The 26932-nt window shown below is 46.8% G+C and overlaps 1 protein-coding gene across 9 annotated transcripts in view; it reads right to left on the bottom strand.

Annotated features, from left to right (window-relative positions):
* DNM1 (dynamin 1) overlaps positions 1-26932 on the bottom strand; it is a 265735-nt gene that overhangs the window by 28150 nt on the left and 210653 nt on the right. For 8 of the 9 annotated variants that reach the window (XM_063936607.1, XM_063936606.1, XM_063936608.1 and 5 more), the window contains exons 15-19: positions 6728-6837; positions 6421-6532; positions 4770-4940; positions 3113-3354; positions 2727-2942 (exon numbers count right to left, since the gene is read on the bottom strand). In XM_063936607.1, the coding sequence (XP_063792677.1) occupies positions 2727-2942; positions 3113-3354; positions 4770-4940; positions 6421-6532; positions 6728-6837 (851 nt within the window). Of the gene's footprint in view, positions 1-2722; positions 2943-3112; positions 3355-4769; positions 4941-6420; positions 6533-6727; positions 6838-26932 lie in introns of those variants that run through there. The other variant, XM_063936614.1, reaches the window with a different exon arrangement.

The raw sequence follows: 26932 nt of genomic DNA, 5'->3' as shown, positions 1-26932 counted from the left end.
GTCATTTTAGTAATTTGGAAATTCAAAACAGCTCTTGTTACACCAGCCTTAGAAATATTATTTTTATGATAATTCTGATAAGAAAGGAAACACTGCACGATGGAATAACCATATTCCAGGTTGCTACAGCCTGCTCGTCTCGTAAACGTTGGCGGTGAGGGGAGGGACAGGAAGAGGAAAGGGAGTGGTATATAGAATAGAGACATCATAGTATACAATGGGTAAGGGTGCAAGCCATTGGGAAGTGGAGGATGGACTAAGGAAAGAGCATGGATGACATGGTGCGGACAGAGTATTATGGTAAGCAATGCAGCAGCATGCAGTTCTGGACAAAGATGAATGGTAAATCTGGAGATGTGGGAATGAGCTAAATGATCAACACAAAATGCTCCCTATTTATTAGGGACAAAATGCTCCCTAATAATGAAATACAAAGTACTCCCCCCCTTATTAAACTATGAATCTAGTCAAGATTTTGTTGGGCTAAGAGTTAGAAATGACCCCCACTTGTGATAGAGCTTCATACTGCTCTCTGGGTCATCATTTTCCAGGAAACATGGAGAATAATTAAGAGAAATATCTGACCTTAATACCAAGGACATGATTTTACAGCCCTGGCTCTGATTACACCTCTTAGGGAACCATACAAACTTAAATACAAATGGCTTTATATAAAGTAGATACTAATAGCATTCACAGATCTATAAATAAAGGTTGGGAGTTACACAGCAGTAGCTTGCACTCGGCTACAGTGTCCCTGTTTGCACACAATGAAGGCAGCCATTTTGTGGGATGAAAGAGCATTCAGTCTGTCATATCACTGAATGTTTCCGTTATGTCCCAGGTACACAGTATATCATCTCAGGTATACGGTTTCTGTGCACAACATGGCTGCCCCCACTGTGTAGGTGGCAAGAATACTTTCACTTTGGCCATGATTTAACTTGTTTTACTTTTACATTTTTGTTAATGTTGCAAAAATCTTTTCTCCAACTATAAATTTGTATTCTAGGTCTAGTAACGTTTTTAATTCTTGACAATTGTGTCATTACTAATCATTGGAAGAGGTGAGTTAGGCAGAATTGATAATTCATTAACTTCTTATTCCTCTACAAGCAGGGTATGCAAAGCAGTCACTATTGGAGGTATTGGAAAACGAAGGGCTTTATTTGCTAAAGGCTCCTGTAGATCCATGCAATGGGAAATGCTGTTTCCCATCCACATGGCAATACTTGTTCTAGGGTTCCCCAATTAATGTAATGTCACAGTACAAGAATATTTAGTACCTTCAAAACCGCTGTATGCCAGCACCCAAGAGAAACAATATTTAGTGTAAAGGCAAAAATTCACATGAGAGTTTGTTTTTTAATCCAGTACTCACAAATTACTAATAATCCAAGATTTAAGGAGATCAGTATTTTAAGAAATAAATTCTATCAGCCTAAGAAAATTTGGAGATACTTGAAAACTATATTATAATTAGATTTAGCAGTTTGTGAAACGTTTTAACAAAAAGCACAACGTAGAATGTTAAGGTATTAAAAAAGACACTGCCAGCCAATCAGGAATGGGCTTTCATCTCTGATAGATGAGACACCACCCATGACTATTGATAAACCCTAGTTTTATTTTAGGTCTAAAACCAGGGTCGGACTTGCTCAAAGCAGCACAGGGGAAATGCCCAGTGGGCCCTAATCACTCCTTTAATGTCAGGTTCCAGACTGTGCACTTGCATTATACATTGTTACTCTACTAGAGGGCCAGTTACCCGATAGAGCAGGAACATGGATGAACATGGGTGCTTTCTTTGTTTCTATAGAAACTACACCAAGATCAACTCTCCTATCAATCAAATTTAGAGTTTGGGTTAACATAGATATGGGTCAAGGGAACGTAGTAATTATGTTGTCTGCAGCTAATGGTTGGCACAGCCTCTGTGGTGGCTGGCCACAATCTTTAAGAATGGGCCCCTATGGCTGCATTCCCCCGGTGGGTCCTTTATGCCCCAGTCCGGCACTCTTCTTAATCAGTATAGCTACGATGAATATAAAAAAAGTCACAATATGATTTTGTCATTAGGAAGACTGTGCGTGGAACATCAGGTTGTCCTTTCTGTTCAGAGATCAATAATAGAGATGTGGGATATTCCACCTGCATAGCTTGAATAGACGGCTTCCATAGGAGTTTATATTTACTTATTTAAGGGCGATTTGATGGAATTTTACAGGAGATAATTGTAGTGAATAATAAAATGTTGATACCAAAACAAAAACATGTTCATAGTGAAGTGACAAAGGAACGGAATGGCTCCAAATTTCTTTAGCTTCTTCAGTTTTTATGCTGGACTAGTGATGTCCATCGATGAATCTACCATCGGTGGTCAATGGGTTTTAGACACAGTAGACCATCGATGGTTTACATTCACAGACTTAAAGTCAGTAGACCATTGATGGTTTACATTAACAGATTAAAAAACAAAACACACCATAGGTTTTGCACTTGCTGTCGAACATCAGTGGTTGATGGCCACCCCTAAGCAGGACTAAATGTCCTTTTCAGTCCTAAATCCTGGATTATTAGATGACACTGAATATTCTTTGATAACTGATAATATTGTTCTAATAATTTAGACATAACACAAATCTCCATTGCATGATACATGTTATATTAAGGCTATAATATACTTTGTACCTCTGAGTATTTAATCTTGCATCAGACAAACTCACCTTGGGACACCAGGAGGGGCACGGTTAGGCCTAGAGGGAATCTGGGGAGGAGGACCAAATGGGTCTGGGGAAGCCCCAGGTCTGGAGGGAACTGGTGGTGCACTCCCAAGTGTTGTACCAGGTGGCGGAGGGCCTGGCGCTGGTCCTCGTGAGCTAGGTCTGGCTGGTGGTACAGCAGGCGCTCTCCTCTGTGGAGTAGGGCTTGATTGGGGAGACCTGAATTACAACACGTAATTAGATATCACAGCCTAAAACCATTTGGCCTTTATTAGCTTATGTCCATTGTACAAGTCAGCAAACATAATTTTTATCACCATCTTGGTTGTCACCTGTCTGTTCTTCAGCTCACTTCAACAATATTGTCATTAAAGTTCCTTTCTGCTTACCTGCGACCTGTTGGTACACCCTGCACTTGTAGCCATGAGTCATCCACGGGTGGAGGCATAGGAGTACTGGTAGTCGTTGTGTTGATGTCCCCAATAATATTTAAGGCCTCCTTCAGGGCATGATACATGCGCAGCATCTCATCCCTGTGCTGTGCCTGTTCCAAAGACTCCTCCATCAAAGTGTTCTGGTCACTGCATGAGTACAGGTTGGCCAGGAGCTCTGAGTGAATGAACTCCTTTGTCTGAGAAGAAGTAGAGAAAGAATCAATATTCTATTTGCAGGTAGGGGGCATCGCTGAGCAAATGTCACTGATAATTCAGATCAGGAGAAAGGCAATGCTTTCTGCAAAGGATGTCACATTACCAGCTGCGGAATCCCAACGGTCAAAATACAGACGAAACCCGAAGGTATTAAAGTTAGGTTGAGAGTTAGGGTTAGTCTGTGGGAGGGAATGGTTAGGGTTAGGCTGCGTGACGGAGGGGAGGGTTAGGCTGCAGGAGGGGAGGGGTGGGTTAGGCTGCGGGAGGGAGGGGAGGGTTAGGCTGCCAAAGGAAGACGGTTAGGGTTAAGCTGTGGAAGGGGACGGTTAGGGTTAGGCATCGAGAGAGGGTTAGGGTTAGGCTGTGGGAAGAGATGGTTAGGATTAGGCTGCAGTATGGGACGGTTAGGGTTAGATTACTCACCAAAATTTGTCAGGATTTTGACCATCAGATTCCACTGCTTGTATTGTGGCTGTCGTGGTGGTGACCACTGTGATGAATATTGCAAAGGTGCATTATGGGTATCATGTGCTTGATTCTGAGTCAGAAGCGTCTGCACTTCCGCTGCTGTAGCCTGCTTGCTGCTTTATGCTAATGCCGTTTATTGGCCCATGTACGTATGGATGGTCGCCCGGCTGCCCACTGTTTTTCTGCCCACAGTCATTATCGGGACTTACACCCACCCCATACTAGGTGCAAAAGATCCGCCAGAAACAGGCCCCATGTCTACTTGAGCTCCCTCCAAATGAGTAAGGAAGTGAGCATATACTTTCGTGACTGATCTGCTCCGTGTGTCCATATGTATACCACCCAATTGCCTTGAAGAGACATCCAATTCACGCACATTCATTCCCCATCAGTGCCCGTATGCATGGTATGGAGTATGCGCAATCTGTGATTGATGTCTACAGCATATGCGCAGTTTGCAGATATCCGTGGGATCAATCCGCACTTGGCTCTGACTCAGAAACAGGCCCTATATCTGGATTTTCCTGTTTCCAGAGGAACCATTATTACAGTTCAAAACAATCCTTAAACATATGCTTTAATATTATATTCTAATAATTATATTATTAATATAATTGTATTATATTAATAATTGCCATACGGCAGAAGCCAACTTGTGTTTCTGTCGTCCAGGTAACCATTACTTTGGTGGAGTTGTTAACACACTCGGACAGACAAAAGCAATCAATTAAGGAAGGAGGATGCCCATAACTGTACCAGAGAGTTTTCTGCCAGGGAGAGCCTAGCTAGAAGACAGAGGTTCCTGGGGAGAATAGGTTGCAGGACTGGCCGCCAGGTTTATTAAATGAACATTCTTAATGTTTTTATATTAATAATAAATACACTGCAAAGAACCATCCCAAAATGTTTGTCATAGTTAGCCACTTACATTATTGATCATGAGATGCATTATAGTTTTGGGCATTAGGTCCCGGATGGTCTTGTTGACAATGCCCATGTAGGAATCTACCAGATTACGGATGGTCTCCACTTGTCGCTCCAATTGAGGGTCCATAGAATGCATGAAGCTGTCCGAGCCATTCTCCTCTGACTCGCTAGACTGGAGAACAAAGGGAACAAAGATGGAGAGACAGTACTGAGCATGGGCGAAAGCAGGCTTCTTCAAAATGGCGTCCATGGTACATAGTTTTGTTGCCGACACTGAACCGAAAGAGCCAGGGAACCAGTGGGCATATAAGAAATTTAACAAGTCATTTATCACATCAACTAAAATTCGGTGGAAAAGATCAGATGAAGCAAATATCTAATAGTTTTTTTTTACATAATGTTCTCTGAGGTACATATATTGTTCAAGAGATGTTTTATATATCATTATTATTTTACCCACTGGACAACACTCCTCTTTTGGTGACCTACATAGTTTGGGGGAAGCTCAGCTAATAAATATGTGCAGTAGAAGGACTTTGGTGGACAATAGATTAGATCGATCTTCAGGCTCTAACTGGGCTGGTCCGGTTCAATGTCTCGTGTCATGCATGCAAAATAAACAGAATGTTAATGGAGATAGTTTGGGAGAACCAGGAGAGAAAATGAGGGAGACCCCAAATTAAAAGTTCTGACCAGACTCGGAGATAAGACGAAACTAAGGATAAAAAAAAATGACGAGGACGGCGAGGGAAGACAGTAGCCCCCCCTGAAAAAAATCCAGCTTGGGCCACAAGGGGCCTCTCATGGGAGGAAAAGAAAGGAAAGTGAGGTTGTTAAAGAAGCTGAAGAAGACTCCCCCCTGGAGATGATTGCACAACTTACTTTATCCTTGTCCTTTGAGGTCAGTTTGAGCCACAACAGAATAAAATAAAATACACAAAAGGGGACAAAATAGAAAAACACCAAAGTTAGTGGTTAAGGAGGGATCCTGGGCCTCAGTTTTATCAAATAAAACAAGTTAGCAGAGTGTGGAGATTGGTGAGGAACAACCAAGGGCCTAAAGAATTAAGGCACCACAAAATGTCCCCTCAGAGGTGTGTTCCAAGGCTGATGAGCCTTGTGCCCAGAATAACTCAGAACAAGGGTGGGAGGGGGTACCCTTGGCTTTGTTGGGAAATATACTAGTCTCAAAGTACTGTATATTCCCATTCGTGGGGATAAGTTACATGAAAATACTGCAAAGCATATTAAAATATCACAGTATATGTTAAAGTCCAGGGAGGAGCCAAGTAGGCCATAGGTACCATACAGTTGAACTGCCTCTGTGTTTCAATCAATAGTTTGACCACTGTCTTGACATAAAGGGGGAGAGGTATCAAACCTTTGAGAGAGATAAAGTACCAACCAATCAGCTTTTTACTGTCATTTTTCAAACACAGTCTATAAAATGGCAGGAGCTGATTGGGTACTACTTTAGCTCTCTCCACATTTTGATACATTTCCCCCAAAGTAAGAGGCTTATTCTCAATAATAGCAATGCTTATATGAGGTGATGTCCTTGAAACCTCTATGAAAAGAAAAGGGGACAAACAATGGACAACACTGACATAGCATAACAAGTTCCATAATTATGCAGATATCTTTGTACGTACCATAACCCTCTCCGGGTAAACACCAGCACGCAGGAATGAGGCCTTCCAGCTATCCACCTCCTCTTGGGTCTCACAGGCCAACTCCAGCTGACGGTAGTCCTTGTAAACATTCCTGCAAGCATCACAGAACCCAAGACAGGTGTCTGCTATTAGGCAGAATGCTGTTATAAATGCGAAGTGTCCTTGGTTAACATGGACGTTGCACAAGTGGCAACTGAAACTGACAACCTTTAGCTTGTTACCCTAATACAGGAAACAACACATACAATGTCCAGTAATGTATTAATATTGTCCAGCTTACACCTACCTTTGTTCGGTGTTGAAGAGGGCGAAGATATGTTTGCTGGACATAAATCCCTTTTCAATATCCCTCAGTTTCAGGTTATCCAGAGGAAGCATGTACTTCTTTTCTTTCTCCTGTTGGCGGCGACAAAGAGCTTCATTATCAACAAGGGCACAGATCCAAAAGTGAGCACAGAACTGCAAGTCTTCCAATAGTGTTTTTAAGGTCAGTCACATGAATAAAACTGTCTATTGCAAAAATAGCAATTTTTCTATATTTCTTTTCCAATTGTGTATTTATGGAATTGTGTGTATCTATCAATCTATCTATAAATACCATAGGATCACAATGAACACATCTCAATAGTCTTAAGAGACAAAGGGGGTCATTCCGAGTTGATCGCTCGCTAGCTGTTTTTAGCAGCCGTGCCACCGCTAAGCCGCCGCCCTCTGGAAGTGTATTTTAGCTTAGCAGAAGTGCGAACAAAGGATCGCACAGCGACTACAAAAAAAAATTGTGTAGTTTCAGAGTAGCTCCAGACCTACTCCTAGTTTGCGAACACTTCAGACTGTTCAGTTCCGGATTTGACGTCACAAACACGCCCTGCGTTCGCCCAGCCACGCCTGCGTTTTTCCTGGCACGCCTGCATTTTTACGAACACTCCCTGAAAACGGTCAGTTGACACCCAGAAACGCCCTCTTCCTGTCAATCACTCTGCAGCCAGCAGTGCGACTGAAAAGCTTCGCTAGACCTTGTGTAAAAATACATCGGCCGTTGTGAAAGTACGTCGCGCGTGCGCATTGCGCCGCATACGCATGTGCAGAAGTGCCGTTTTTTTTGCATCATCGCTACGCAGCGAACATTTTCAGCTAGCGATCAACTCGGAACGACCCCCAAAATAACAGTGCCAGCTAAAAAGCTGCACATTTAAGGAAAAAGCTGCCTGCACGCAGCTTTACAAATGAGATCCATGCTGAATAAGGGCCAGAGTACAAGTTTGCGGTAATCCATAGCACAGAGGTAGAGAACAGCTTAGATCTAGCATAGATGAGTACATTGACTATAATGGGCAATGTGTTGCTGCAGTATAGTACCACGTAAACCCCACAATCACTCTTAGGCTTGGTACACACTTGGCGATGTCACATTATATGTGACATCATGAAAGATCCCCCAAAAAACTATATCGTTCATACACACTAAACGATATTGTTTGCTTCTCGTCAGTGACGGCATGCACCCACATCCGGGTGCATTCCGTCTTGTACAATATCTTTAGATTTCAAGTTGAAAACTAAAGATATTGTACCTCGTTAATGACCCCTGAAAGCGTGCATCGTTAACGATACTGTATACTGAATACACACTGGACGATGTGAACGATATATCGTCCGATTCGCCGGATCGGACAATATATCGGGTGTGCGTTGGGTATGGGTTCCCGGCGGTCAGCATACCGACACTGAGATCCCGGGCCGATAGAATGCCGGCACCGGTGTGAGTGATAGAAAACCCCTTGCGTGCTCGCCACGCTGCAGGCTCAGTGGCTTGCCGCGCTCGCCACAGGTTTTATTCCCATTCTATGAGTGTCGTGGACACCCACGAGTGGGAAAAGCACTGGCGCACCTGTCGGCATTCTCGGCGGTTGGAATACCGGTGTCGGTATTCTGACTGCCGGGATATTAGCTGCATCCCTCAGGTGCATATCGTCAGGTGTGTATCCAGCCTTAGTGTATATAAATGTCATGCATATACTAGTAATATAATCTTTGTGCATATCCGCACTCGCTCTCTATTGGCTTCTGTGCAGTGAAGTAATGGCTTCATCATTTGAGGAGAAAAAACTTAGCCCCCAAAATATGTGCAGCGCCATCTGTGGAATAAAAGAAGTGGCTGTGTCCTGTCTGGAACTGTGCATGCTCAGACTATCAATAACATAATATCGATATTGTTCCCATGATTATCGTCCTTATTTGATTTGCATGTGCCAATTCCGCATCAGTATAGATTATCAATGCATTGCCTACGACTGTCCATCCCGACTTTGGACAGAGTTATAGGAGGCATGGGCACATCATGCAGGGCCGCCAGGCTGCTCCTTAACCCCTCTATACCAAACACCCATTCATTTCTGCTAGCTGTAAAAATGAAATCGTCTTATATGAGCCAAAAAGTCTCTGCTTTCCGCACGAGGGGGTCCAGTATGAATTGCTTGTGCACATGATCCTGGCTGTCATAATACAGACGCCGGGATCATGATGATTTAAAGACTAACAGGGGTGAGTGTGGAGTGTTCTCCCCTCTCCCCTACCCCCCTATCCCTATCCCTCTGTTCCTGCAGCCTATACCAAACCTACCCCTTAGTGCCTGACCCTAACCACCCCCCGGAGGTGCCTAAACCTAAGTCTGCATCCCCGCTGCCCAAATCTAACCCTCCCTCCCCCGCAGCCTGACCCTAACACCCCACCGGGGGTGCCTAACCCTCCCTTCCTGCAACCTAACCTACCTCCCCGCAGCCTAACCCTGACCTCCCGTCTGGCGCCTAAACCTAACCCTCCCTCCCCTGGCACTAAACCTAACCCGCCAGCTATACTTGCGGCCGGGATGCCGGCTGTCAGGATTCCGGTGTCAGTCTTCCTGGTCCTTTCAGAGTTCAGGCGTCAGGATTCTAAAGGGTGCCGGGATTCCGGAATCAGTATTTTGACTGCCGGGATCCCGACAGCCGGTATTCTGACCACACCCCCGAGGAACAAATGCAAAGGTGTACAATGTCCACCTCTTGGAGCTCTGCTCACAACATAATATCTTGTATTGACATTTGAACGCATAAAAGGGCAGGTTCCATTGACTATCTCACAATCATTCCGGTAATGAAAGCCCGAGTCCACACAGTCCCTACCATCGGATGGAGTCATCATCAGCAGTGCCACCATCTTGAATCCACATTCCAAAAACACATGAGTCACAAATCGGCTAGTGACCAGACAACAGCTAAATTAGTCCGGAAGGTAATTATCCACTATTTCCATGCGGACTTCTCAGGTTATGGAGATTTTGGCAGACTGGCTGTTTGTACAGGTTTTTTTTTACTACTCTGACTTCTCTGAGAGTTCCAGCCTAGAATCTGCGCCTGTCGTCTGACAGAGTGCTAGAGACTGAAACACTGCTCTATTATTTCCGCCCAATGATTTTTCTAGGTACTAGTTAACTAGTTCTCCGCTATTGATTCAGTCTACAGAATGTCCGCCTCCTCTGTGAGTAGGTGTCGGGTAGGCGTGAAGATGTTCTTTGTAAATTATGTTCCTTATTGCTCCTAGCAGGAATTTTCTTGCATGTTATTGTATATCAATTTTGTAAACTGCATAATAAAGTTGTTCCATTTGAAGATTAAAAAAAAAAAAAAAACTTTATTTCAATACGTATTAAACAAATACAAAGACACTTTAGTATCAAAGATTATACTGATTTTAACGGGAAAAGCTTTTGATAACTCTAATTTGCTACGCTGGCAGAAGGTGTAGGTAGGCCTGTTGACCGTGCCTGTACAGTTACGTTCCAAAGTGTGTGTCACCTCAACAGCCGGCTCTGATGACAGCAATCTGTGGCTTCCGTCATGCTGTGCACTTGTTTATATTTCGTTAATGCTGCATACATGCACACATATAGGGCCTAATTCAGAGTTGATCGCAGCAGCAAATTTGTTAGCAGTTGGGCAAAACCATATACACTGCAGGGGGGGGCAGATGTTACATGTGCAGGGAGAGTAGATTTGGGTGGGGTGTGTTCAAACTGAAATCTAAATTGCAACGTAAAAATAAATCAGCCAGTATTTACCCTGCGCAGAAACAATATAACCCACCCAAATCTAACCCTCTCTGCAAATGTTATATCTGCCACACCTGCAGTGCACATGGTTTTGCTCAACTGCTAAAAAAATTTGCTGCTGCGATCAACTCTAAATTACCCCCATAGAGCTGTAGTTTCACTACTGCAGACGAGCAGCAACAACAAAAAAAATAAAATTGCATGAGAGTGAAATCTGACCCCAGAGCAGCGGAGACATATGGAAAACTCAGTGGGCAGTTTTTAGCATAGCATGAGTTTCCAATTATTGCTAGTGGCAAGTCTCCAGGTATTGCTGTAAACTCCTATAAGCAGTGACTGTACGGATATACTGATTTTAAGCAATGAATTACACATTCATTTGCAGTTATTTCCTTTTCCATTACCCTCAGTGTTATTATAGTCAACCTGTTGTCGATACGGGTATGCAGTCAGTGGGGTATATTTACTAAGGTCCCGATTTTGACCGAGATGGTGTTTTTTCTTCAAAGTGTCATCTCGGGAATTTACTAAACTCAAATCACGGCAGTGATGAGGGCATTCGTATTTTTTTGTAACTCAAAGAAATAAATTACGAATGAATACACCATCGGTCAAATACGCCTGTAATTTGGTAGAACTCGGTAATTTACTAAAAAGTGTAATTCACAAACACTGCCGGCAATAGCCAAACACTGCCGTGAAAAAATACAAATCGTAAAAAAGTGCTAAAATAAAACAGACCTGCTTTTTTTTACCGTGTTCTGATAGGCATGCACGGATGAGATCCGTGCATGTTTATCAGTGGGAAGGGGTGGGAAAGTGTTAAATTTGTTGGAAAAAAATGCGTAGGGTCCCCCCTCCTAAGCAAAACCAGCCTCGGGCTCTTTGAGCCTGTCCTGGTTGAAAAAATATGGGGGAAAAAGTGACAGGGGTTCCCCCATATTTAAGCAACCAGCATCGGGCTCTGCGCCTGGTCCTGGTTCCAAAAATACGGGGGACAAAAAGCGTAGGGGTCCCCCGTATTTCTGAAACCAGCACCGGGCTCCACTAGCCAGATACATAATGCCACAGCCGGGGGACACTTTTATATTGGTCCCTGCGGCCCTGGCATTACATACCCAACTAGTCACCCCTGGCCGGGGTACCCTGGAGGAGTGGGGACCCCTTCAATCAAGGGGTCCCCCCCCCTCCAGCCACCCAAGGGCCAGGGGTGAAGCCCGAGGCTGTCCCCCCCATCCAAGGGCGGCGGATGGGGGGCTGATAGCCTTTTTGTCAAAATTTGAATATTGTTTTTAGTAGCAGTACTACAAGTCCCAGCAAGCCTCCCCCACAAGCTGGTACTTGGAGAACCACAAGTACCAGTATGCGGAGGAAAACCGGGCCCGCTGGTACCTGTAGCACTACTACTAAAAAAATACCCCAATAAAAACAGGAGACACACACCTTGAAAGTAAAAGTTTATTACATACATCCACACCTCCAAACATACATACTTACCTATGTTCACACGAGGGTCGGTCCTCTTCTCCATGTAGAATCCATGGGGTACCTGTTGGAAAAATTATACTCACATAATCCAGTGTAGTTCGGTCCTCTTCTGTTCTATTTGTAATCCACGTACTTTGCAAAATAAAAAAACGGACACCCGACCACGCACTGAAAGGGGCCCCATGTAGTGTCTGTCAGGCAGCACACGGCAGTGATACAATGTAGCGCCTATGCGCTCCATTGTAACCAATGGTGGGAACTTTGTGGTCAGCGGTTGACCGAAAGTAACCTCACCGCTGACCTCAAAGTTCCCACCATTGGTTACAATGGAGCGCATAGGCGCTACATTGTATCACTGCCGTGTGCTGCCTGACAGACACTACAGGAGCACACAGCCAATCAGGAGGGTGCCACGACGTGGTGCTCCCTGATTGGCTGAAGGAACCCTCTTAGACAGAAGTCAGGGGGGGTTCCTGGCAGTCGGGGAAAGGGGTCCCATGTGAAAACATGGGGCCCCTTTCAGTGCGTGGTCGGGTGTCCGTTTTTTTATTTTGCAAAGTACGTGGATTACAAATAGAACAGAAGAGGACCGATCTACACTGGATTATGTGAGTATAATTTTTCCAACAGGCAGTGATCGCGCTGAGCCCCCTAAAAAGTGGGTCCCAGGGACCCCTCACTTTTACAAATTGGGGTCCAACCGGTCCTTTTCTGGGTCCCATTGGGGGGGGGGTTGGGGTGACAATGCAGCTGGGTTGTGTAGCATGCAGGACACCCTGCACCAGAGCTGTAACTAGACATTTTGGTGCCCTTTGGCAGAAAGTGAATTGCTGCCCCACCTCCAAGACCCCAGCATATAGGCAGTTGCAAAAATTTAGGGGCGTGGCCACATAATAGTGCCAATTCACATTACGCCACACAGTAGTGCCGCTTATACACATTGCACCAAGTAGAACCTCCTATACACACTGCGCCAGTTAGTGCACGTTATACATATTGCTCCAGATAGAACACATCATACACAATGCGACAGGTAGAGCACGTTACACACATTGCGCCAGATAGAGCATGTAATACAGATTGCACCAGATAGAGCACGTTACACACATTGCACCAGATAGAGCGTTATACAGATTGCACCAGATAGAGCACGTTACACACATTGCGCCAGATAGAGCACGTAACACACATTGCGCCAGATAGAGCGTTATACAGATTGCACCAGATAGAGCACGTTACACACATTGCGCCAGATAGAGCACGTTACACACATTGCGCCAGATAGAGCACGTTACACACATTGCGCCAGATAGAGCACGTTACACACATTGCGCCAGATTGAGCACGTTACACACATTGCGCCAGATAGAGCACGTTACACACATTGCGCCAGATAGAGCACGTTACACACATTGCGCCAGGTAGAGCACGTTACACACAATGCGCCAGGTAGAGCACGTTACACACAATGCGCCAGGTAGAGCACGTTACACACAATGCGCCAGGTAGAGCACGTTACACACAATGGGGTCGATTCTATTCGGCAACTAATGAATAGCGCCGGGAATTAGCTCCCGACGCTATTCAATTCAGCAACTAATTACCTGCAATTGTCGGGATTTCTTCTCTCATCCCCGGGGGATGAGAAGAGAAACCCGACAAAAGTGCTGCCTCGCGGCCGGCGCGAGGCTGATTCTGTCGGGAATCAGCCTCGCGCCGGGGAGTTAAGTCGGAGAATGCTCGTTCTCCCGACAATTCAACCTGTTTTGTCGGCGAGAACGGGCCATCGCCGACGTAACTAGTTGCTGAATTGAATAGCGTCGGGAGCTAATTCCCGGCGCTATTCATTAGTTGCCGAATAGAATCGACCCCAATGTGCCAGGTACAGCACGTTATACACATTGCGCCAGGTAGAGGATCACTTACACATTGCAGCCACCACCTCAGACTCCCACTACTTGATGTGCAGGCTAGAGATGGTGTAATATGGCCAGGGAGAGGGGACAGGATCCAACCTGCTGTTGCTACTGGCTACTATTACATGTCTCCCTGCAGCTCAGCCTCTTGGGCTCCATGAGCTGAATGTTCAGAGCAGCCCTCACTCCTGGCTTGTGCCTAGCCCTGTCCTATGCTGGGAGCTGGCTGCACACAGTAATAACTGTATGGACACTGCGGCCCTCCCCCACCACCTCCGAGCTCCGTTCACAGCACAGCCTAATAAATCAAGCAGAGGCTGCCGCTGATCTCCATAAATCCCGGGTGGTAAGGGAGTGTGTACAATGAGAGCTTCGTGATGGATTACATAGAGAGGATCAAGGACGGACTTTGCTAGGGGATGCGAACACTAGCACTGACGTGCGGACACTAGCACTGACGTGCGGTAGTGCACTGTAGCCACCCTTTCCCTCCTTCACTGCCAGATCCTCCTGTGCGGTGTGCGCCTGGAACATACTCCCCAACCCCATCCCCGCTGCGCTTACTGAAGCATGCAGGACTTCAGAGGTGCGTGGCCCCCCCTCCTCCATGTGATTCATATCTAAAACAGCGCGTCAGCCGATCAGAACTGCAGCAGCGCCAGCACTGAACAGGCTGGTAGCTGCTGGGTTATGAATACACACTCACAGACGGTCACTCACTGTCGCGGCCAGAGCGCCCGGGAAGCAGGGAAGAGTCAAATACATTTTTTCTGAATGGGTGTGTCCCTGGTCCCCGCTCCACTCAGATTGGCTAGAGGTGTAATGATTGATGTCTCCCTTGACCAAGAGGCTCCTTCTCCACATATTTAGTTCTCTCTGCAGCCGGACAAGGTAGAAATCAATCATTACACCTCCAGCCAATCCCAGTGGAGCGCGTCCCCGGGGACCCACCCATTCAGAAAAAGTGAGTCCCTGGACCTTCATATTGGGTAAAATACGCGCTATGCCGCGTTTTTGCGATCACTGAACAGGTACCCCATATATTCTACATGGAGAAGAGGACCGACCCTCGTGTGAACATAGGTTAAGTATGTATGTTTGGAGGTGTGGATGTATGTAATAAACTTTTACTTTCAAGGTGTGTGTCTCCTGTTTTTATTGGGGTATTTTTTTAGTAGTAGTACTATAGGTACCAGCGGGCCCGGTTTTCCTCCGCATGCTGGTACTTGTGGTTCTCCAAGTACCAGCTTGTGGGGGAGGCTTGCTGGGACTTGTAGTACTGCTACTAAAAACAATATTCAAATTTTGACAAAAAGGCTATCAGCCCCCCATCCGCCGCCCTTGGATGGGGGGGGACAGCCTCGGGCTTCACCCCTGGCCCTTGGGTGGCTGGAGGAGGGGACCCCTTGATTGAAGGGGTCCCCACTCCTCCAGGGTACCCCGGCCAGGGGTGACTAGTTGGGTATGTAATGCCAGGGCCGCAGGGACCAATATAAAAGTGTCCCCCGGCTGTGGCATCATGTATCTGGCTAGTGGAGCCCGGTGCTGGTTTCAAAAATACGGGGGACCCCTACGCTTTTTGTCCCCCGTATTTTTGGAACCAGGACCAGGCGCAGAGCCCGGTGCTGGTTGCTTAAATATGGGGGAAACCCTGTCACTTTTTTTCCCATATTTTTTCAACCAGGACCGGCTCAAAGAGCCCAAGGCTGGTTTTGCTTAGGAGGGGGGACCCCACGCATTTAAAAAAAAAAAAATTAACAAATTTTTTTTTTTTTTACGAAAGGTGCACAATGAAGCCCAGCACGGATCTCACAGATCCGGCCGAGATTCATTGTGTTAAAGTCGGCAGTGTTTTACAATTCACTCCCGTAAAACACTGCCAAAAAATACGAATGACATCGACATCGGTAAATACGAAAATGCAGAATACGACAGCTTAGTAAATTAGTCGTAATAAATTCAAAAAGTTGCAAATTTACACTTTCGATGTCATTCGTGTTTGAACTTTAACCTCATTCGGAAAAATACGAATTTTAGTAAATATACCCCAGTGTGTCAACATTCAGAATGCTGATATGTAGTATTATGTACAGAGTGTTTAATTCTGGAGGGAGCAGCCATAAAGATTAGGGTTAGGTTGAAATTAGGTTAAAGAAAGGGTTTAGATCAGGGTTAGATTTAGAGTAAGGTTGAACAGGAAAACCCATTGTCCCTATTTTGGCAATGCTAACATTAAGGGCCTAATTCAGACCTGATCGCAGCAGCAAAATTGTTCTCAAACGGACAAAATCATGTGCAGTGCAGGTGGGGCAGATGTAACATGTGCAGAGAGAGTTAGATTTAGGTGGGGTGTGTTCAAACTGAAATCTAAATTGCAGTGCAAAAAAAAAAGCAGCCAGTATTTACCCTGCACAGAAACAAAATAACCCACCCAAATCTAACTCTGCACATGTTACATCTGCCCCACCTGCACTGCACATGGATTTGTCCATTAGAGAACAATGTTGCTGCTGCAATCAGTTCTGAATTAGGCCCTATGTCAGGGTAAAAACTGGTTGTAAGTGTATTTCATGAACATCTGACACAAAACTTGTCGCATATACTACTGATGCCGACCTGCACAAAACATCACATATATATCCAATTGCGTTTTTTTTTTGTTTTGTTTTTTTAGTGAACACATTTTACGAAGCCAAATTTGGACGCAAAAGCATAGAAGCTCATCATCAGCCTCTTGGTGAGTAGTACATGTGTGCTGTTTCCACCATGGATGGACACTGGTCTATTTAGTAAACGCAATCATTGCATACTGTTGCGGGATGTAATGAAGTCCAAGTTCAGAGGCCTTGCGAGATGCCGGCTGAACTCGGACGTTTTTTTTAAAGGGGCAGTCTAAGGCTAAACCGTGCCTTGCAAATAATCGCCCCTTTAAAAAAACGGCCAAGTTCAGCCGCCGCCATTATAACATCCCGGCCTGTATCTCCTGCATATTAGCTTCATATTTAAGTGCAGTGAAAAGTCCGGAGAAAACACGCTTCTCTGCTGTCACAGAAGACGTAATGAGGGTTACCGCCAGGTGAAATGTATATAGAGAAGAGGAGATTCTCTCATTTTTGGATGGCGTTATATGTTTTCTTGCTTGTAGAAATGGAGGAATGCGGGGAAGATGCCTTCTCTTCCTGCTTTCCTCCACTGCCTCGGCTTCCTCTAGTCTGCTCCATGAAAATAGATATTTATTCTAGAATAATTTGATGCTTGTGTTTGTACGATATTTGCTCTAGTAGTTTTTTATTATACCTCTCATAAACAAAACGAGGACACAAGTGGAAGTAGTGGCATCCTGCCAAGAGGAAGGAATATATTTGCATCACATCTTGCCAAGAGTGTGCATGTGTGGAGTAAAAGCAACACCACTTCTAGTATAGCAGTCAGTGTTTCCCCTTATTGGCTGTGATTCTGCCCTAGTTGGAGAACAATGGGCAAAAGAGAAAAATAAAAAAAAACTGCCCTTGGTGCATCCCAGGTTTATACGCTGGTGGGTGTAGAGGGGGGTTCTAAGGACAGCTATATGCAGTGAGGTCAGAGAGGAAATTCCACAAGGGTGAAATCCAGCTGTTCCATCTGGGAGTAATTGCGGCAGAGCAGTTACAAGAATATATAATGTGTGTCAGCAGATTTCCAGACTCTCCCTCTGAGCTGAAGCAGCTTAAACTGTGACATAGTGTAAATCACAAGTAAAAGATAATACTATTGACAACACAAATACATCTGTAACATCCTGACGATAGATAGATAGATAGATAGATAGATAGATAGATAGATAGATAGATAGATAGATAGATAGATAGATAGATAGATAGATAGGATATTATAAAACCCTAGCTATTTATGTTAGCTTATACAGGGTTGGAAGGTTGGGAGGCAATCACGAGACCGCCTGTTGGGATCCCGGTGGTCACAATGCTGACGCCGGAATACCAGCGCCACAGGCATTCCTCTCTCGCTGGGTGTCCACGACACCCATAGAGGGTGAAAATAACCTGTGGAGAGCGCAGCAAGCCACCGTGCCCGCAGCATGGCGAGCGCAGCAAGCCAGCAAGGGGCTTTCTAACGCTCGGCCCCGGTGTCGGCATACTGCTGGCCGAGACCCCGCTGTCAGGATCCCGGCTGCCGATAACACGTATGTATTCCAGGAGGTTTTCTGTTGCAAAAATACAAATAATGGTAACACATATAAGTCAGCCGCAAGGTTTCTATTTACAACATCTTCCAAGAACTGATCTACCAGACACCGGGGGTTATTTCTGATGGGGGAAAAAGTACTGCACAATGCATTATGTTATGTTACATGTGTGCCGGGGTTTATACTGCTGCAAACAAATTTATTTAGTTTCCTTACCTCCCAATACTGTTGGGGGAATTCAATTGGGCATGATGTTTAGCGAGCTTAAAAAAAAAACTTGCGGTACCTCGAGCCAACTTTTGGATTACCATGGGTATGCCCTCCCATAAGGACGTTGGTCATTAGGTCGACATGAGTTAGGTCGACATACATTAGGTCGACCACGTTTGGTCGACATGCACTAGGTAGACATGGTAAAAGGTCGACATGGTCATTAGGTCGACATGTACGTTGACAAGGAAAAAGGCCGACATAAGTTTTTCACATTTTTTTCATTTCAGGAAGAACCTACCTTACGAGTAGAGTGAGCCTTAATAGATTTTGAACACGGCAATCCTGCCGTAGAATTTGCATGCTGGATGGTGAACCTGATCCAGTGGGAAATCGACTGCTTTGAAGCAGGACACCCAATTTTCTTGGGATCATAGAGGACAAACAGAGAGTCAGATCTTCTGTGACATGCCGTCCTCTTCACATAAATCTTCAAAGTACTCACAACATCCAAGGCCTTTGAAGCAATTGAGGAGTCAGTAGCCACTGGCAACACAATAGGTTGGTTGATATGAAAAGCCGACACAACCTTAGGAAGGAACTGTTGACGAGTCCTGAGTTCCGCCCTATCTTCATGGAAGACCAGATAGGGACTTTTACACGACAAAACCCCCAATTCCGACACACGTCGAGCCGAAGCCAAGGCCAACAAAGTTACCGCCTTCCACATGAGAAACGTGATTTCAGCCTCCTGTAGAGGTTCAAACCAATCCGATTGCAGGAAATGCAATACCACGTTAAGATCCCAGGGTGCCATTGGCGCCACAAAGGGAGGCTGGATGTGCAGAACCCCTTTCAAAAAGGTCTGAACCTCAGAGAGGACAGCCAATTGTTTCTGGAAGAAAATGGACAAAGCTGAGATCTGGACCTTGATGGAGCCCAATCTCAGGCCCATATCCACACCTGCTTGCAGGAAAAGGAGAAAACGTCCAAATTGAAACTCTACCGCAGGAAATTTCTTGGATTCACACCAAGACATATATTTTTTCCAAATTCAATGGCAATGTTTAGACGTTACCCCTTTCCTAGCCTGTATCAGGGTAGGAATAACCTCGCTCGGAATACCCTTCCAAGCTAAGATCTGGCGCTCAACCGCCATGCCGTCAAACGTAGCCGTGGTAAGTCTTGATAAGCGAACGGCCCCTGTAGTAGAAGATCCTCCCGAAGAGGTAGGGGCCTTGGATCTTCCAGCAGTAGATCCAGCAGATCTGCGTACCAAGCCCTCCTTGGTTAGTCTGGAGCAATGAGGATTGCCAGAAATTTTGTTCTTTTTACAAGTTGTAGAACTCTTGGAATTAGAGAAAGTGGAGGGAATACACCCTGACGTGAACACCCACGGCGTTTACTAGTGTTGAGGCGGGAGGCCATCATGTCTATGTGAGGAACCCCCAACCAACCGGTTACCTCCTCGAACACCTCCGGGAGGAGGCCCCACTCTCCTGGATGGAGATCGTGTTTGTTGAGGAAGTCCGCTTCCCAGTTGTCTACTCCCGGAATGAAGATTGCTGACATTGCTACAGCGTGCCTTTCTGCCCAGAAGAGGATTTTTGTCACCTCTGACATTGCAGCCCTGCTCTTCGTTCCACCTTGTGGGTTTATGTAGGCCACAGTGGTCACGTTGTCCGACTGCACCTGAACAGCCCGATCCTGTAGAAGGTGTGCTGCTTGAAGAAGACCATTGTATACGGCTCTTAGCTCCAGGATGTTTATCGGAAGAAGGGACTCCTGACTCGACCACCTTCCTTGGAAGGTCTCCCCTTGAGTGACTGCTCCCCAACCTCTTAGACTTGCATCCGTGGTTAGAAGGATCCAGCCCTGAACTACGAACCTTCGGCCCTCCAGGTGTGGTAGTTGTAGCCACCAGAGGAGCGAAATCCTGGCTTTCGGAGACAGACGTATCCTCTGGTGCATGTGTAGGTTAGATCCCGACCACTGGTCCAAGAGATCCAGTTGAAAGGATCGAGCATGAAACCTTCCGTACTGCAGAGCCTCGTAGGAGGCAACCATCTTCCCCAGAAGGTGGATGCACTGATGAACCGACACCCTAGCAGGCTTCAAGACATCCCGGACCATGGTTTGAATCACCAACGCTTTCTCCACCGGTAGAAACACCCTCTGCCCTCCGTGTCGAGGATCATCCCCAGGAAAGACAGCCTCCTTGTCGGCTCCAGATGAGACTTTGGAAGGTTCAGAATCCAACCGTGGTCCTTGAGCAGATGCGTCGTGAGAGCAATGGATCTTAACAACTTCTCCTTGGACGATGCCTTGATCAGCAGATCGTCCAGATATGGAATTATGTTCACCCCCTGCTTGCGGAGAAGAACCATCATCTCTGCCATCACTTTGGCGAAGACCCTCGGTGCCGTGGAGAGACCAAACAGCAATGCCTGAAAATGATAGTGATCGTCTAACAGTGCAAACCTGAGATAAGCCTGATGCGGAGACCAAATGGGAATGTGGAGGTACGCATCCTTGGTGTCCGGGGACACCAGGAACTCCCCCTCCGTCAGTCCTGAGATAACTGCCCTCAGAGACTCCATCTTGAATTTGAAGTCCTGAGATAAGGGTCCAAAGATTTCAAGTTCAGAATTGGCCTTACTGAACCATCCGGCTTCGGAACCACAAAAAGGTTCGAATAGTAACCTTTGATCAACTGAAGAGGTGGAACTGGAACAATTATCTCGGACACTATCAATTTTCGGATAGCGTCCAGTAGAATAGCTCTGTCTGCCTGCAAAGCCGGCAAGCCTGATTTGAAGAATCTGTGAGGTGGGAGAGTTTGAAACTCCAGCCTGTACCCCCGGGACACAATATACTGTATACAGGGCTCCAGGCCAGACGACACCCAGACGTGGCTGAAATGCCGGAGTCTTGCTCCCACCTAACCTTCCTCCAGGCTTTCCGGTCCACCGTCATCCTGAGGACTTTGAGGTACCAGAAGCAGGCTTCTGGTCCTGGGAACCTGCGGGAGCAGACTTTTTGGATTTGGCACGACCACCTCTAAAGAAGGTGTGAGAGGGCTTGTTCTTTCTAGGTCTAGTGGGCCGAAAGGACTGTGACGTGTTGGGAGTAAAAAACTTCTTCGGAGCCGGTGCAGCTGAGGAGAGAAAAGGAGACTTACACGCGGTAGCCGTGGCAATCCACGCATCCAGCGCCTCCCCAAGCAGAGCCTGACCATGCTCAGTCCTTGCAACCCTTTCAGAAATCTGAGAAATAGCCCCCCTAAGAGAGGCTAACCACTCCGGTTCTCTAGTTGGGATCTGCTCTACAACAGTGCAATCCTGATTACATGGGATGGGATCTTCCTGAGAAGATAAATCCTCTGCAGCATATGAGACAGAGTCTCCAGACATGTTTGCTTGTACACCCCACATACACACAGGGTACAGGGCAGACAGAGTTTCCCCCCCAAGAATGGCAGAGAGACACAGAGATTGGAGCCAACCCACACACAGCGCTATATAGGTATGGGGAGACAGACCCTTAACCAGCGCTGACTGTGTCCCTTAATAGGTGACACAGTCATTACAAAGCCTCCCCTCCCTTCTACAACCCCCTGGTACCGTACAGATAGCTGGAGGTGCTCTGAAGGGACTGCTCTTCCACTGGCAGCGTGAAAATAATTGTAACACAATACTCGTGTAACAACAAACTAACAACTGCAGGTAAAGAACGCACTGGGTCGGGTGCCCAGCATCCTCTACGGACTAGGAGAAAAGGATTTACGGGTAGGTATTAAAATCCCATTTTCTCATACGTCCTAGAGGATGCTGGGGTCCACTTCAGTACCATGGGGTTATACCAAAGCTCCAGTACGGGCGGGAGAGTGCGGATGACCCTGCAGCCCCGATTGACCAAACTTGAGGTCCTCATCGGCCAAGGTGTCAAACTTGTAAAACTTTGCAAACGTGTTTGCCCCTGACCAAGTAGCTGCTCGGCAAAGTTGTAACGCCGAGATCACCCGGGCAGCCGTCCAGGATGAGCTCACCTTTCTAGTAGACTGGCCATTTAACGATTTCGGTATCAGCAATCCTGCCGTGGAATGAGCGTGCTGAATCGTCCCTCTGATCCAGCGCGCAATGGTCTGCTTAGAAGCAGGACACCCAATCTTGTTGGGAGCATACAGGATAAACAGAGCTTCTGTTTTCCGAATCCTAGCTGTTCTTGCGACATAAATTTTCAAAGCTCTAACCACATCAAGAGACTTTGACGCAGTGAAGGTGTCAGCAGCTACTGGCACCACAATAGGCTGGTTTATATGGAAAGATGAAACCACCTTCGGAAGAAATTGTTGGCGAGTTCTCAACTCTGCCCTATCTTCATGGAAGATCAGGTAAGGGCTCTTATAGGACAAGGCCCCCAACTCAGATACCCGCCTTGCGGATGCCAAGGCCAATAGCATGACCACTTTCCAAGTGAGAAACTTCAATTCTATCTCCTGTAGAGGTTCAAACCAATCCAATTGAAGGAATTGCAACACTACATTAAGGTCCCATGGTGCCACCAGAGGCACAAATGGAGGTTGGATGTGCAGCACCCCTTTCACGAACGTCTGAACTTCTGGAAAGGAGGCCAATTGTTTTTGAAAGAAAACTGACAAGGCCGAAATCTGAACCTTGATTGAACCCAATCTTAAGCCCGCATCCACACCTGCCTGTAGAAAATGGAGAAAATGTCCCAACTGAAACTCTTCCTTCGGAGCCTTCTTGGATTCACACCAAGACACATATTTTCTCCAAATACGGTGGTAATGTTTAGACGTTACTCCTTTCCTGGCCTGAACAAGAGTGGGAATGACTTCCTTGGGAATCCCCTTTCGGGCTAGGATCCGGCGCTCAACAGCCATAACGTCAAACGTAGCCGCGGTAAGTCTTGATACACGCATGGCCCCTGCTACAGCAGGTCCTCGCGAGGAGGAAGAGGCCGAGGATCTTCCAAGAGCAACTTCTGAAGATCTGGATACCAAGCCCTCCTTGGCCAGTCTGGGGCAATAAGGATTGCTTGAACCCTTGTTCTTCTTATTATTTTGAGAACTTTTGGTATTAGTGGAAGAGGAGGGAGGACATATACCGACCGAAACACCCACTGGGTCACCAGTGCATCCACTGCTACTGCTTGAGGGTCTCTCGACTTGGAACAATATCTCTGAAGCTTCTTGTTGAGACGAGATGCCATCATGTCTACTTGAGGAACTCCCCAAAGATTTGTCACCTCTGCGAAGACTTCTTGGTGGAGGCCCCACTCTCCTGGATGGAGATCGTGTCTGCTGAGGAAGTCTGCTTCCCAGTTGTCCACTCCTGGAATGAAAATTGCTGACAGAGCTCTTGCATGTCTTTCTGCCCAGAGGAGGATCTTTGTCACCTCTGCCATTGCCGCTCTGCTTTTCGTTCCGCCCTGAAGGTTTATGTACGTCACTGCTGTTACATTGTACGACTGGATCTGCACTGGCTGATCTTGTAGAAGATGCACCGCTTGTAGAAGGCCGTTGTAAATGGCTCTCAATTTAAGAACGTTTATGTGAAGACAGGATTCCTGACTTGACCATTTTCCCTGGAAGCTTCTTCCCTGTGTGACTGCTCCCCAGCCTTGGAGACTTGCATCCGTGGTTACTAGGACCCAGTCCTGAATCCCGAATCTGTGTCCCTCTAATAGGTGAGAACTGTGCAGCCACCACAGTGTTAGGTTCCTGGTGCTCAGAACAGGAGAGATGTTGCGTAGTGAGTCCAGAGCACCAGGACGTGACGCTGAAATAAGGTGTGGTATGGAAATAGCCCCTAGCACCCTACCTCCATTGTTTCACCCGTGTGGTCAGTTCACGCCTGCATGACTATGGTTTCTTGGGCCCATGGCAGCCGCGTTTGAAGGGCGGATTAGGTCTGCCCAACTCCAATGCCCCCAGGTCTTAGAGTGAGACAAGGCGTGAACCGAGACAGGATAATAACAAGCGGACCTCTAACTAAAGCAAACAGAAGGCTAGGGGCTACTAACTACCCTAAAACTAAATGTATGTGCGGCACGCCGCCAAAGGAAAAGAACAACAAAAGATATCACTGTCCACACCCCACACGGCACCGTCGTGTATTGGGGAGGACAGTGAAAAGCGTAAACCTCCGCAAAAACACCAGTACAAAACAAACGCTAGGATTGAGCGGCCTAGGCCGCAACACGCGGTAGAAGCCGTTACTCACGGAACCGGGAGAGAACCCCAATCAGCAAGAACCCCCAGATGACTGCAACAGGTTCACTTGGACTGGAAGGATTCCCAGGACCGGCTTCAGAACTCCAGGACTCAGGAGCACAGGGAGCAGGATCGACCAGATACAGCAGACCAGGAACAAACTTTGCAAGGCAGGAACAGCGTACAGGAAGCTATCACTGGCGAGGCTGCAGTGTGCTGGCTCCCATAAAAAGGCCCTGCTGGCCAATGACAGGAGGGCCAGCAAGACCAGCCCCCAGACCCTAATTAATAGTTGTCGTGCAGCTGCCCTGCTGCACGAACAACTAATCAGTCTTATCTGGCAACGGGGAACGCGGTCCGCCAATGGCGTCCCCGTTGCCATGGACCCGGCGGCTGAGGACGCCCGGCGTCCTAGCGTTGCCAGGGACCCGGCGGCTACAGTACGCACGGCGTCCTGGCGTTGCTAGGCGCCGGGCGGGCAGCGAGGAAGGTGCGGCGGCCGTGAGCGTCGCCCGGAAGCAGACCGAGCGGCGCCGCGGACCGCGGCACCTAACACACAGGAGTGAAATCCTGGCTTTGGAGGACAGGATTATCCTCTGGTGTAGGTGGGATCCGGACAACTTGTCCAACAAATCCCACTGGAAAACTCTAGCATGGAATCTGCCAAACTGTATGGCCTCGTAGGCCGCTAACATCTTTCCCAACAATTGAATACATTGATGTATCGACACTCTCGTCGGATTCAAAACTTGTTTGACCATTTTCTGGACCTCCATAGCTTTTCCACTGGAAGAAATACCCTCTGAACTTCTGTGTCCAGTATCATCCCCAGAAAAGACAATCTTGTCGTTGGTTCCAACTGCGACTTTGGAAAATTCAAAATCCAACCGTGTTGTTGGAGCACTGACCGTTCCTTGGATCTCGCTTTTATCAGGAGATCGTCCAGGTAAGAAATTATATTGACTCCTTGTTGTCGAAGGAGTACCATCATCTCTGCCATCACCTTGGTGAACACCCTCGGTGCCGTGGAGAGTCCGAACGGCAACGTCTGGAACTGGTAATGGCAATCCTGTATCGCGAACCTCAGATAAGCCTGATGTGGAGGATAAATGGGAACATATAAGTAGGCATCTTTTATGTCTACCGACACCATGACATCTCCTTCCTCCAGACTGGAAATCACTGCCCTCAGAGATTCCATCTTGAACTTGAAACTTTTCAGGTAAAGATTGAGAGATTTTAGGTTCAGAATTGGTCTGACCGAGCCGTCCGGCTTCGGAACTACGAAGAGGCTTGAATAAAAACCTCCTCCCTGCTGTGACAAGGGTACCAGGACAATGACTTGATCCTGACATAATTTTTGAATTGCAGCCTTTACTACTTCTCTGTCTGGTAAGGTTGATTTGAAAAATCGGCATTGGGGGACGTCTTGAAACTCCAGCTGGTATCCATGGGACACTATTTGCAAAACCCATGGGTCCAGGCCAGATTGGGCCCAGATCTGACTGAAAAGTTTCAGACGTGCTCCCACCCGAGTGGACTCCCGCAAGGGAGCCCCAGCATCATGCTGCAGATTTGGCAGAAGCAGGGGTGGACTTCTGCTCCTGCGATCCGGGAGACGCTGCAGACTTTTTTCCTCGTCCTCTCCCTCTACCTGCAAAGAAGGGGGAACCTTTGGCCTTTTTGTATTTATTGGGCCGAAAGGACTGCATCTGAGAGTGATGTGTCTTTTTTGTCGGTGCTGGAGCATAAGACAAGAAAGTCGACTTACCTGTGGTAGCCGCAGAGACCAACGCATCCAGCCCATCTCCAAACAAGGCCTCACCTTTATACGGGAGAGCCTCCATATTTCTTTTGGAATCTGCATCAGCATTCCACTGGCGAATCCACAACGCCCTCCGAGCCGAGACTGCCATGGTAGCGGCTTTTGAACCTAAAAGCCCAATATCCTTCATGGCCACTAGCATGTATGCAGCAGCGTCTTTGATATGACCTAACTTTAGGAGTATCTCATCTCTATCTATCGTGTCAATTTCAGATGACAAGTTATCTGACCATTTTTTTCGATAGCACTACTCACCCATGCGCAAGCAATGGTGGGCCTGAGCAGTGTAACATCGGCCACATAAATATATTTTAATGTAGTCTCCAACTTGTGGTCTGCCGGCTCCTTTAGTGAAGCCGTCCCAGGTGCAGGGAGAATCACTTTTTTTGTTAACCGTGTCAGGGCATTGTCTAAAACTGGGGGTGACTCCCACCTTTTCCTGTCCTCTGCCGGGAAAGGATAAGCAACCTGAATCCTTTTGGGAATCTGAAATTTCTTTTCAGGGTTTGCCCAAATTCCCTCAAAGAGAGTATTTAGTTCGTGA

The sequence above is a fragment of the Pseudophryne corroboree genome, chromosome 8 (assembly GCF_028390025.1).
Source record: "Pseudophryne corroboree isolate aPseCor3 chromosome 8, aPseCor3.hap2, whole genome shotgun sequence".
Lineage (NCBI taxonomy): Eukaryota > Metazoa > Chordata > Amphibia > Anura > Myobatrachidae > Pseudophryne > Pseudophryne corroboree.
This window is presented reverse-complemented; position numbering and strand designations above follow the sequence as displayed.